Below are 14,983 nucleotides of genomic sequence, written 5' to 3'. Positions count from 1 at the left end.
TTGATATATATATATATATATATATATAAAACATTATTTGGAATTTGTAGTTGCTCAGTGACTGGTTTAATAATTAATTCTGGGAATTTTGTGAATTCATTCAAATACCTTTTGGAATATTTGTATGTCAAGACATTCAGTTCATTTGGAATATTATATACTTTTGGATTTGTGATAGTAATTGTATTTTCAACACATTGTAGACACAGAACCTAGACTAATTATAGAAGGGGATGATATGGCAACTAGAAGGTCAGGTTGAGATATGTATATATACAACTTATTTTCTGTATTTGTAATATCTGGGACAGGCTTATTTTAATCGCATCTGCAACATACTCATCCATAAAGCCCTATGTTCCTAAATGCCAAATTACTGAACTTGGCAGCTATTTAAATCATATTCCTGGCATTTTGTCTTCTTAATGCCTAGACATACTACCTCTAATAAAAACGAAGCCACACAGAAGACACTAAACCATTGCAGTACAGTACTACACAGGGCAAGGTCATTCTAAACATCCAAGATACATACTCCGCAGGGATCCAAGTATCCCACAGGGAATGAATCTCCCAGATATGATGCTTTTGTGGCTACTCGGAAGACAAAGCATATAGGCAGTTATGGGAATCGTCCAATTCAACTTGATAAAATACTCTTGGGAAGTAGTTGAGTATTATCTGGCACAACCTGCTGTAACAAGATAACCGGGTTGGATTTCAGATTTACAAGAGAACACTTTTGATGGTGGTAGAAATACAATGTTTAATGATGAATGACTTGAGTGAGAAAAGAATTATGATTAATATGTGCATGTATAAAATCCAAATATTGAATGAATTAACATAATCCACATGAACCTAATAATGCAACAAAATGAAAATACAAATAAATGACCTTACACAGTACAAGGACAAAGGTGAATTATCCACAGTAATTTTACACGACAAAAAGAATGATGCATTTTACTCAGATAGTAAAAATGAATTCACTCTGATAGTGACCAATGAAGTATTTTACTCAAATAGTAAAATGATAAAAACAAAGGGACAGATATCAATGAAATATCTTTACAATCCTGAAACACTGGGTATTACAAACCCCAAAATTAGCCCATGGCTAAAAGATTACATGTATGGAGTTACACACTGTTCAATCAGCTCTGTGGCTGGTATGGTCAGCTTTACAACTGCTATGGTCAGCTTCTATGGTTATCTCTACAGCTGGTACCATGTTGACTCAGATCAGCTCTGCAGCTGTGACTCTGATCAGCTGAAAATACATCTAACACCGTTTATTATGCATATACAGTAAAACGTAATGAAGTTGCATATGGCAAGTTATAAAGATTACATTATTGGCACAATAATTTACAAAACAATACACAGGTTCAGAAGTAAATCTACCCATGCCAATAAGAATTCCTATGGTACTAAACTTTTCTTAAAAATGCAACTTTATATTGCTAATATAAAACTCTTGCTAAGTCACAAACAAGAGTAGAAAATATACACAAGAAATTAAAAAATAACTCACATACCTCTACAGCTCAAGATGTGCAAGTCCTTAAAGTACACCACTCACTGACAATACATTCCGTAATGTGTAGATTTAGACATTTATACGCAGATGATGTTGCCATACATCGTCTGTATGCTGAAAGTATTTGGTTCATCCCATTGAAATCACTTTGCATGTGCAGCATAGGATGAACAGAACTCACTATTTTGAAATATTGTACAATATACATAAATCAACCTCTGGTATCATGGTACACAAAAAAATGAAACCAGAGTACATGTATTTAATAAATAAAAGGATTTATATAATTCCATGATGCCTGCAACTCTTCTTGCAGAAACCTTTGGTAGCCAATCGCCCACATCATCTGATGGATTCTGAAGGTGATGTTGTAGGGCTGGCCAGGGATTTCTGATCAATCAAGAATATTATAAGCTAATCCAGAGACTATATAGGATTAGTGGCATGATGCCCACTACCCTCCAACTCTGGGCACATACAAATATCATATCTGAACCAAAAGAAGTGGAGGCTACTTCTCCCAATTATCCATTTATGCCATGTGCAATGCTATAAGGAAATCTACCATCTACAAGCACTTTATCCATGTAGTCCAATACCTCTCCCTTGAGGGCCTCTACAGTGGCTAGCAACTTCTCAACCCATTTGATTCTGTGTATGTTTAGTCTGTTAATCCAAAGTAGCATCTTCTGAGCATGCTGATGTCTTAATAACCTTTTTGCCAACTTGTGGATAAAACACACTACTATGCCAATGAAGACCTGCACCCCCCCCCACCTCAAAAGAATGTGTTGCTTAGTCAACAGTTGAGACACTGCTCCCATGAACTTTCTACCACAGCTAACCTGCAGCAAAGTGGGTCACTAGATGGACCTCTAGTTTAGTTCATCTTCATTGTGCTTGTGAGTTTATACATTCCATTGCTATGTGTAGGTTTTGACTATACATTTCATTGCTATATACAGGTTGTGACTTTATACATTTTATTGCTATGTGCAAGTAGGAGGCTGCCTGCTTATAATGGGTCACAAAAAGCTTCTACAGTCAGGACATAATTATACATCTATTTTCTTTATGTGATCATGTGATAAATATAAAATGTCTGCCTGACTGACTTCTTTTGGTGTAGACATGCCAAACTGAGGCCTAATAATATTTTTTTAAGCCAGAAGACATTTTTGCCACATAGTTTTTTTGTATAACCATGTTCTTGCCTTATCCTGTGACATTGTTGCCGCAGCTGCAAGTTTATTAACATGGGGGCCATGGTAGGTCATGGATAGTCTTGTTCTGTGAGTTAATAAACTCCCATTTATGCTTTAACTTATAATTACCTGCAGGTGACAACTCCCATTTATGCTTTAACTTATAAATACCTGCAGGTGACAACTCCCATTTATGCTTTAACTTTTAAATACCTGCAGGTGACAACTCCCATTTATGCTTTAACTTATAATTACCTGCAGGTGATAACTCCCATTTATGCTTTAACTTATAATTACCTGCAGGTGACAACTCCCATTTATGCTTTAACTTATAATTACCTGCAGGTGACAACTCCCATTTATGCTTTAACTTATAATTACCTGCAGGTGACAACTCCCATTTATGCTTTAACTTATAATTACCTGCAGGTGATAACTCCAGTGATTGGGTATACCAGTCTAAAAGCTTTGGCTTGGCCCCAGCCTCTCACCTCAATAATTCAGTGCTTTCTCAGCCTGCCTGCATGTAATATCTCACAAACATGCCCATGCTGACAAGTTTGTTCTGCCATCCAAGCCTCTGCTTTTACACTATGAGATGTGGTCATATCGTTAAATCATCAACACTGATGAAAAAATGTATCTTAGACTAATCCAACTTTATGGTATTGGAGTCTCCACACTTTTGGGCTTCAGCAGCATGTTTACTTGCCACTTATGACTCTTCTCAGATGTTTTTTCTTGGCCACTCAACCTTTTTTGGTTTCATCACTGTAAGTGAGTACAGAAATTGATACTTGGGATGGTACCTTGGATAGTATTTGAGACACTTCTAAAGTCAATACCTCATTGATCACGGCCCTCTTTAAGTAATAAAACACCTTACAAGTTGGGCCAGTGCAGCACTGGATTTAGAGATGACTAGTGAGCTATGACCTGCTTGAGTGTGTCTTCCTTTGAGTCCTTTGCTAACTGTTCATTGCCATTAAAAGGCAGAAAGGCAGTCATCTTTGCACCAAGTCTCACTTGATAGACCATGTACATTTTTATCACCTTGTTATCATCCATTTCAGCTATGTACATGGCTTATGGCTTGACCAGGATAATTCCTTGGCCAGCCCTGATTACCTTGGTATTGTCTTGTGTTCAAAGGAGGTGTCAATTACGACTTATGAGTTCTTAACAACAGTTCTGACTGGGGATCCCTTGATAAGTGGATGGTGGTAGAGTTCCATATATGGGGACCCCCGTTTCTATCTCAGATGTGACCACCCTGTAATATGTGACAGGGATATTTGAGATAGTTACTAGTAACATTCTGTTTTCTTTAAACATGGATATAACACTGATTACCTTTAAGTTAACAGAAATAAGACCATCAAAAAACCTGAAGAATATGGATTGTGGATCAAACAGTACTATGGTGAATGGTTTCTACCACTATTCTACATTATTGGTGCCATCTAGACAGGCTTCCAGTTACTTTCAAGAGTTTTGAGCTTGTTTTGCTACTTCGTGAGGGCTCCAAATTCAAATTTGTGGACACACCACTTTCATATAAATTATGTAGCTTCCATAAATTGGAGATGCAAGCAGAGACAGTTATATCACCATGTCCATGCTACTAGATAAACAATTTCACTCTGCAGTGGTGAGCAGTTTCACCAGCCTGAATGAAAAACTTGCGACACCTTCCACTGCATATGTACCAAATGGAACTTGGTGGTCAATATACCAAGATAAAATCAGTATTCACCTCCACAGCCATCACGCAAGGCTGTTTAATCCTTTCTCAGAATCATAAGTGCTGTAAAACAGGATCTTTAAAAGCACATAGCAAGAAAGATCAATACAAAGCTGGATATGAGTTTGTTTACTGTCATTGACATAGAAAACCCTACTGATGCACAAGATGCGACAGCCAAAACATATATCATGCTCCAAGATGAGACCATAAAAGTTATGTGTATGAATTTATTGGTAATTTTAAAAAAGGATGATAGCATGACTGGTCCTTTGGATATGGGGGCTACATCCATCTCCCTAATAAAACGTGGGGATGGGGGAGTCAACCACTTCTCAAGATGTGGCTTTAAAGATATATATGAATGTGGTAGTGCAACCGATAACTTTGCTGTCATTTTAACTAAGGTGGTTAGTTTAATTCCATTGATGTCTGAAGGAATTTTACGTACTGTAGATGATTAGGCAATGATCAGTATGCTTTATGTTTCCTTGAATGTAGAGAGCACCAGCCTCAGTCAGCACCTGCCATATACTGCTTTACAGTGCTGGTTTCTATGAGGTTTGACATTTCCTTTATGTGGACACAAGAGAACAGTGACTTGTAGTCATTTGTTGAACAATGGAAACATTAGGATACTAAGGTAACAAGTGGACTGACTTTTTATATAACCTTCATTGAAAATCCAGTTATGTGTTTTTTTATTAGAATGATCCAAACTGTGTCACAATCTTTATTTTTCATCCAGGTTAAACTATTGAAGTAGTCAATTAGATGATTTAGTTAAACACATCAGCTAAACTTGTATCAGGTAACAAGTGGACTGACTTTTTATATAACCTTCATTGAAAATCCAGTTATGTGTTTTTTTATTAGAATGATCCAAACTGTGTCACAATCTTTATTTTTCATCCAGGTTAAACTATTGAAGTAGTCAATTAGATGATTTAGTTAAACACATCAGCTAAACTTGTATCAGGATGAATCCCACTCCTCAGGTTATAATCCATGAGGAAAGCCCACATAACTGCTGTCTGAAGATCAGCAGTATTGAAGCCAGGTTTAAAGCTGAGATCGATCAATGATGCTATCTCTGCAAGGAATATGCGTGACTTGTCAACATTGTAAATAGTATGGCATCCAGCACCATAGCCATATGCGTGAGGATCACAGGTTTGGCCATGCTTCCTACTGTGGCGGCTGTTCCTTGTATGCAGGCACTTCTGTCTGGCTGGTCAGTTATTGTCAGGCACCTCTGAGTGAAGGCTCAAAAGCACAATCAGATTCAGGTCCTCTCAGAGTAAGCTCAGCTTCAAGTCAGACTTAGTCTTGCAGGCCCTCTATGATGCCTATCTTTCAGAGGTCAAGTTTGGACTGAATTTAGAGAAGATGAACAATTATACAGCTATTAAGAATAACATACAGGTGACTGCTAGGATGGCCCATGTCATGGTAGCCATCAGCAGTGCAACCTAATCTGCTTCATCTGAGATCCTTAAAGTAATTCCAAGTGCTCTGCGGTCCTGTGAGCCTTAGTCAATATCCATGTGTTATCTTACTGCCACCATGCCACTGGGTATGTGTCTATTGGCACATGTGCCAGTTCTCATGTGCTGACCTGTTTCACATGGGTTACTCAGCATGTCAGTATTTTATGTAAGTTCTCCTTTCAAGGCACAAAAGAAAATTTCTCACTAAACATCTGTTGAAGGTGGGACAGTATTATATCACCATAGCATAAGGTAATGACCCTGAGCCCAATCATACCTGGTCAGGTTTGTTTCGCCCAGTAGAGTCAGAAAGATGTTGACAGTAACCAGAAGAAAAAAACATTCCAAAGATACCTGGTCGAGGCCATAATCACCAGTCTTGTCATCTTGGTCACAGGTGTCTTCACACTCAAACATTATACTTGCACTGTCCAAGGTCTCCTCTTCCATACTGCCCAGTTGTCCCATAGATGAAGTTTGCTAACTTTCATAGTCTATGGTGGTTCCCATCAGCACACCTTGTCTCCAACCAGAGTGTTGTTGATAGTTGCCCACCTAATGCTATGCTACAATGATTGCCACTCTTACTTCACACACCTGCCCAAGGTTACAAGTGTCTAACAAAATGCTATATGACTTAGCATAATGTGGGGTAAGTTGGGACAAAAAAAAACTATTACTACTCCTAACCATTTATTTTGTGATTGTTGCATAGTGATATGTGAAAATCACAAATTGGTATTGATCTAGTGGTCCTCTAATGTGATATTACAATTTGAGATATGACATACACTTGTACAGGTGAACCATGTAATTAAGTGACAGTGACAAACCTGGTTACAGAGGATTGCTTTAAAGACCTAATACATTTTAAAACTGAGTGTTGTTTCAAAATTAAACCCCCAGATGACTTTACACAAAAGGAAACTAGTGTACTGTCTTGCAGACGAACCATATAATGACTAAATACATAATAAAACCAACAGGCTTGTAAAAGTGAACCACTTTTATTTCTTTGCACATTACAAGACTGTGACATGCTTTCCTAAAGATGAAATTTCAAATTGTTATAAATTGTGACAGTGTGAAATGCTGTCCTATAGTGAAGGCCCTAGGTGCTGCTCATAATGCAATGAAGACCCTAAGGGCTGGATTTGCTCAGAAATTTAGACCGTGTTGCAAGATAGTGAAACTTTTAAATGCTAACTTAAAAGTGATTTTGTTTCCCCATTTGTCTACATCAGATGAAACTCTTGTATTCTGCTCTGTTACAGGTAAACAAGATGACTGTGTCAAAAATGAAACACTATGGCGGGCACAAGGTGGGCATGTGCGTTGTCCCACTGAGAATGCCCTGGTATCTCTGTTAGGGGCAATCTACTTGGTACTGACAAACATTCTTCTCATCAACCTCCTGATTGCCATGTTCAGGTAAGGGCTGCAGTATTAGTAAGGAAGGAAGAATTATGAGGAAAATGATTATCATGCCCTCATTGAATTCCAGTTTTTCATTAATCAAATTTCTTTGATGGCTTTAGTGGCTGCTATTTACCCTCAGCTGAGAAATATTTTTCTGCTATGCTTTCCAATTTATATGTTTCAATAAGAAATACCTGCACATTATAACCTGTACTGAAAAGATTTTAAACAGTGTTGCATTTGTCAGACGAATAAGTTAACATATTTACCGCTTGTGATTAGCATAGACCTATATCTGCCATCACATCAAATACCATCAGATCTGGGTCTTTACTGTCTACTGTTACATCAAATACCATCAGATCCAGGTCTTTGTTGTCTGCTGTTACAGCAAACACCATCAGATCTGGGTCTTCGCTGTCTGCTGTTACATCAAATGCCATCAGATCTGGGTTTTTACTGTCTACCGTTACATCAAATACCATCAGATCAAGGTCTTTGCTATCTGCCATCACATCAGTTAACATCAGGTCAGAGTTTTTACTGTCCAATATGTGATTTCAAGGTTGTTTGAGTGCAAGTTGACCCTAATCGACAAACTATCCTGATCCTGGAGAGTGAACAGTAACCAGTTATCAGGTTATGAAGACATGCTGGACAGTTAAAATTCAAAACATGATGGAATTTGCTATAAAATAGTGCTGCTGATTGCATTTTAGAACTTGTGTTCATTTATTTTTCTGGCAGAGGTTCTGTACAATTTTATTTTGTTGAATCTAATTAATTGTTTTATTCTGTATACACGGGGCTCATGTTATTCTGTTCTATATCTCTGCACAAATTTCTGTTTATTCTATCAGATTATTCAATCCATTAATTTCACTTTAAAATCTACTTGATCCAGCTGTAACACCATGGTTAGGCAATGATAACCACCAAAAAGTATGACAATGGTATATTTCACCATGGTCAAATATCACCTTAGGCAATGATAACCACCAAAAAGTACAACAATGTATATTTCACCATAGTCAGTTATCCTCTTAGGCATTGATAACCACCAAAAAGTATGACAGTGGTATATTTCACCATAGTCAGTTCACCTCTTAGGCAATGATAACCACCAAAAAGTACAACATTGGTATATTTCACCATGGTCAAATATCCCCTTAGGCATTGATAACCACCAAAAAGTACAACACTGGTATATTTCACCATGGTCAATTATCCTCTTAGGCAATGATAACCACCAAAAAGTGTGACAATGGTATATTTCACCATGGTCAAATATCCCCTTAGGCAATGATCACCACCAGAAAGTATGACAATGGTATATTTCACCATGGTTAATTATCCTCTTAGGCAATGATAACCACCACAAAGTATGACAATGGTATATTTTATGTACAAGAAGAGGTGTGAACAGTGCAGGTAAATATGATACCTAACAATGTCTCATGACTTCAAAGAGTGACATGCACAATGTGGGTAAATGCAAGTAACAATGTCATATCATGCACAAAGAGAGACATGCATAATGTGGGTAAATGCAATTCATGGTGGCATATTATCATGTGCAAGGAGACACAGTGCCAGTAAATGTTGGTAAATGGTCATGTCTCTTGTACAAGGAAAGATTTTTCATTGGTAAATATTGGTGTGTTATGTGCAAGGAGAGACATGCACAGTGCAGGTAAAAAAATTGTAATACCATGTGCACAAAGGAGAAATGCACAGTGGTGATAAATTCAGTAAATATAGTAAAATTTGGCAGTTACTTATTCATGGAGAGACACAGTGTAGGTAAATATGTTAAGTGACATGTCCATACAGATATATTAAATGGTATGTTTGCAAGGAATGACATACAGAGTACAATTCAAAGATCCTTTTTGGAACCAACAATTTTTATGTAGGTCTACTATCGACACTAAAGTGTGCCAGTGCTAACCAGCCCATGGTTCTTAAAGAGCGAGTGGCAGTATATAGAAGAAAGAGGATGAAAGGAATGTACAGGGTCATTACAATAGTATTGAATTATTTTCACCATATTTACATTACAGTAATATGTAGCTTATACCGTTAGACTGTACCATGTAGCATTACTAATTAGCTGAGCAAATATTTATAAATAAGTAAATACTGCAAAACATGGCACCACTTTCAGCATATTTCAAATTTGAAATTGACTATATCAAATCAGTTGTACAAGGGTTCAGTTTTGTAGTGCCAACTTTAGAGCTTTCAGAGATTGATCAGTACCATTTTTGAATTGCTACAAATGGTGATAACTGCATGACAGCTTATTCATACACACTTAATAGGATGAAAATGAGTGACTTTGTTGTGTTCATTTATCCATTAGATTACTCTTCATATTCAATGTACTCAAAATAATGCCATCAAAGCAATGTCACCACAGTCTTTGGGAGCATTTGGAACTTCCATTTGAAAAGTCTCTAATCTGAGGCAAATGAACCATCACTTTGTCTGAGATGAACAGAATTGCTTCTTCATTATGCTACCAAACTAAACTCTACTCCATCTAATCTAATTAGACCTTATGATATTCTAGTCCATGTTCAACGGAAAAGCTAATTTCTGTCCAACTTTTGACCTAAAAATGTGCCCTCATTTAGAAGCAACAAAAATCAGTCTTGCCAATAGTGTGAAATTCTTAAGTACAAAGTCACCAACATGGCCGTTACCCATCCTCCATGATGTTTGATATTTTGCTATTTCTAACAATCCTCTCACTTTTCTGAGTAAATTGAATGAAAAAGAGCATCATATAGAGTCCTTAGAGCCCGTTTGAAAGATGGGGATAAGGCTGCAGCTATAATTACAACATCCCAGAACATCATCTCCAGTAATGTTTCGGAATACATCCTTGATCTTTACAACAGAAATTGTAGCTATTATTTAATTATTGCTCTCTGTTGGTGTTGATATAGAGTTGGACTGTGGTTACACAGATGTCCTCAGATGAGTTCCCATTTTTACCTGGGATTCACCCCTTATCTCTGTACACCTTCCAGATGACTGGGATGAGTTCCCATCCTTCCCCAGGTGTTTCACCACTTGACAGCACTGAAGTCTTCCTTTCTGTGCTCAGCAAACTAAATGATGAGTTTGGATATTTTCTCTTGCAGCACAAGGTATCCTTCTGCCTGTTACCAGCATACAGGGATCTTCCCATTTCTAGAGACAACATGGAAGCAATGCCACAAATGTCTTAGTAGCTTAGGGCATTTGTTGTATACTTTGTAGGTTAATCTGCCAGGTAATGGCACTAAACTTGATCTTTATCACTTTGCGCACTTTTTCCATGTAAATTCCTTAATGTTAAGGGTTTCTGGGTCATTTATTCTGGGACAGTTCTGTTACAGTCACTGAGTGGATCATTTCTGTGTGCATCACAGTGAGTATCACTTTGGAAATGTTAGTCTCCTCCTAACTGCTTTCCAACCTTCCTGAACCTTTTTCACCTAACCTATATTGGCTGGAGATGAATGCTGATCTCTTTCTTTCCTTTTTTGACTTTACTTTCTCAGCCATTCTTCTGTTTTTATCTGTGTCTTTATTCTTTGTTCTGTGAGTGAGTTGTGCAGTTGTTGCATTAACCTGCCTGATCTTTACAGCAGAAATTGCTACCAAACTTAATTATTGCTGTCTATTGAAATCTCTCCTAAATGTTATTTCATCTTTTTGGATGCACTTTCCACACTGCAAAACCTTACAAAATGTTGAATTAAATAATCCCACAATATACCAAGTCTGACAGTGAATATGATCTGCTTATACAATTGGAAAAAGTATTACAGTGTGACCCCCACTATAACATGGTAGTTGGGAGCCATAGAACCCGACCGTGTTATAGACCGAACCATGTTATAAGCAACCAGGTCAGTTAGCTGAAAAAAATGATGCATGTACCCCCCAAAAATTGTGGGGTGGGTGGATAATAAATGTGGGCGCAAAAATATGCACTTCATTGGCACAGTTACCATCTTAAATTAATGTATATTAGATGAGAAATACACCTGTAGTGAAAACAGAGAAGGCATTTATATTTTACTTTATGCAGAGAACCATGCTTTATATATACATGTCTAATGTATGGCATGAATACAGCATCAACACTGTGTACTCACCCGTGAATCTCATCACATAAATTGAATCAACAATACAAGAAATTCCATCAAAATTATGCACACATACACATTTAAAATATTCAGTATTTTTGTCACAGGTCATATAGGTCTGAATTCAATGGGGAAAAAATAGCACAGTCATGTAACGAATGATGAAGCACATTTACTTTTCAGTATGTCCCAAGTTGGTAAAAGTTGGTTTGCATTTTAAGCCACCGTTGGTAGCGTTTGTAAGCATAAACATTTTTACTGCAAAAAGAAAACTTTCACAACACAGCAAATGTGTTCCAGTCACGGAAAATGAAACAATCCATCAGATTCCAATTGCTTTTATTTAAGTTTGGTACTGGCTTCCTTTGAAGAAAGGTTCTTTGTTTTTATTGAAGATTGTAGTTGGCTTTCTTTGATGAAGGGTGCATGCGTTATTAAAGTCACTGCTAAAGGACAGCTTTGGAGAACCAAACAAATGCCCATTTCTTATTGTGGCAGCAACATCAAATAATTTTATTGCATGATTGAGACTGGGTTTTTTTCATTTGCTTAGTACGTTTTCATAACAATCGGTGCTTCAAAGGTAATTTGTTTTCTTTGAAATTTCAGCAAACTATTTTATGTGGGTACATTTTTAAAAAAGGAATTGGCCATCATTTGGTCAGTTGTAGTTACTGTTCCTCCATGCCTATTGAATAGATCAACAATTAAGAGCTTGAATATTGGGTTTTTTATGTTTGTGGTAATGGAGTGATGCTGCCTGCCATGCATGCATCATAAATTTAAAAAAGGGTCAATGGACACATCTGGTCTGATGACAGGGATTACATCTGAAGGATCTAATTCTGAGTGAAAAGAAGAGGAATTTTACTTACCATCCACATACAAATGTCAGTCTGTGTAAATATATTAATTACTAGTGAGCAGCTGAAAATCCGATGAAGGATAGATTATGTGATAATGCCTCACCCGGTTGACCTCCACTACCAGAAATGTCAACCAAAAAGAAATGCAGATATCTCACAACATACAGTATTCATGCTAGATATCAACATAAGCAGATTATGATATAATAACGCACTGTTAAGATGGTTTATCAATATGGACAAAGAATTTGTGGACCGCTTCAGTGGCCTAGTGGTTAGAGCATCCACCTCGGATGCGGGAGGTTGTCGGTTTGATCCCCGGCTGAGTCATACCAAAGACTTAATAGAAATGATACTAACAGCTGCATGGCTTGGTGCTCAGCATTAAGAGGTTAGTGTTAGGACTGGTCGGCCTGGTTTCAGGATAATGTGATTGGGTGAGACATTATGCTACATTTCTGCAGCGTTATGCCCCAGTGCTAGACATCACTTTAAATTGCCACACTGCAGACATTGTAGCGATGTGACTGTTAAAGCTATGTTAAATATCCAGTAAAACCTGTCTTGAAAGACCACTGCTATGTGAGACCACCTGTCTTGTGAGACCACATTCTCAGTGCACAAATTTATTGATTATATAGGATTATGACCTGTTATGAGAGACCACCTGTCTTGAGAGACCATAATTTTTTGTCAAAAGAGGTGGTCTTTCAAGACAGGTTCTACTGTAACAAAATGGTTTTGTATAGGAATAAAACAAAATCAGACAGTGGGTATGCATATTGGAATATAAACAATGTGTTTAGAAGTTGGTTGTAAAGGTTACTGTTTTCAAATCAGACTGGCTTTCATTTTTATTTTAGGACTTATTTTCTTGTACTGTAATAAATGTTCATATATATAATTTCAGCTACACATTTCAAAAGGTTCAGGTGCAGTCAGAAAATGTCTGGAGATTCTACCGCTTCTCTCTGGTACAAGAGTACTATGACCGACCTTTCTTGTGCCCACCTTTTATCATTTTCATCCATCTATACAGGCTTCTTAAACATGTCTGCCGCAAGCTTGGATGTGTCAGTTCCAAGTCCTGCAATGAATTTAGTAAGTTATTGTAACTTATTTTTTTGTACTTAAATCACAAAATTTTACATTTGTTAGAAACAATAAATATGTAAATATATTATTTACAATGGACAGAAACAAACATAATTTTAAAGTTATTTTTCATAATGAGAAATAATTGAAATATATCTGTGGGAGAAAAAAGATCCTGCCATGATGGCGATATCACTTTTGGAACTTCTTTCTTTTTCCATTTAGAAGTATATCTGCCCTTCTGTATGCTACTGAGACCTGTATTTCCATATTTAGACCTATGTAATACCTCTAGGGGGCATATGAGACCTATTACATTTCACCTATTTCATTTGTTCTTCTTTCCCCCCCCCTCCCTTTCCACATCAGGATGAACAGATCATGAAATGTGTCAAGATTGTAGACCCTCTAGTATACATATATGTAAACAGTGAGATGGCACCTCAAGAATGCCTAAAATAAACTCCCTAAAAATGAACAAACAACAAAAATAGACTTTAAATGTGTGGTTATGTGAGAACGTTTGCCAAATTAGCTTCCTGTGGGTTTGTGGTTCTTATTGGTGTTTTCTCATTCTTCCCCCACTGATTATACTAGCTGACATGAATAGCCTATTGTGCACTGAGAAATGGCATTTAGCTCTAAAATAAACAACCACATAAATGAAAAAACATGTATTAAATTAAGACAAAAATAAAACTGTAAAATAAAAAGTCATTGAAAAACAAAATAAATGATCAACATAAAAAGATAGGGTAGAATAATTACTATAACTGCTCCAAACACTAAATTATACCATGAGTTTTTGACAAACAACTGGAATTGCAATAAATAAACAACAGATTTAATAAACAAATTTAGTAAATCCCCATTCCCCATAAATGTTACAGTTAAAAAAGGGTACAGTAATGAAATTTAGGAACTTTAAGACACATCTGTACCATTGCCATGTCTCAAAAGGCATTCAAGAAGAAGTGCATAAAAGGGGAAGATATTGATCAGTGACTTTGACCAAGGAGATAAAACATCAACTGTCATACATGAGATGCCATCAAACCAAGAAGCATGTGTACCAGGCTTCATCCCTGTACTTTATATTTTTTACCATATGAAGCAGAAACTAAAAAAACTTAGAAAATATTGAGTTTTGACCTTACTCTGAAGATTTAGCATACAATGCAACACGCCTTCTAGTGACACTGTACAATGTAACACAGTTTCATCCATTTTATCTTAAACAGCTCTGAAGTTAAGTGAATGCATTCATTCCAAGCTTATATAATCTCTTTCTCTCTTGCTGTTATTCAGCAATCCTCAGTTTATGAAACATTTTTAAAAAAACTAAAATACGGTATCATAACAAAATCAAGACTCCTAGTAAATGGATTATAAATTTACAGTTGACTTGATTATAAATCAACACATTCTGATTTCATTCCCGATATATTTTCTTTTTTTCGAATATGTTTAAACAAA

The 14,983-nt window shown here is 36.7% G+C and overlaps 1 protein-coding gene across 1 annotated transcript in view; it reads left to right on the top strand.

The window, feature by feature from the left end:
• Positions 1-14,983, top strand: part of LOC149803616 (transient receptor potential cation channel subfamily M member-like 2) — a 166,660-nt gene that overhangs the window by 132,077 nt on the left and 19,600 nt on the right. Inside the window, exons 24-25 of the mRNA XM_089953965.1 lie at positions 7,257-7,413; positions 13,323-13,513. Coding sequence (XP_089810091.1) covers positions 7,257-7,413; positions 13,323-13,513 — 348 coding nt within the window. The remainder of the gene's footprint in view (positions 1-7,256; positions 7,414-13,322; positions 13,514-14,983) is intronic.

This window comes from Sinohyriopsis cumingii, chromosome 3 (genome assembly GCF_028554795.1).
Source record: "Sinohyriopsis cumingii isolate HCF-2022 chromosome 3, ASM2855479v2, whole genome shotgun sequence".
NCBI classification, from domain to species: domain Eukaryota; kingdom Metazoa; phylum Mollusca; class Bivalvia; order Unionida; family Unionidae; genus Sinohyriopsis; species Sinohyriopsis cumingii.
The sequence above is the reverse complement of the archived record's forward strand: the minus strand, read 5'-3'. Positions and strand labels throughout refer to the sequence as shown.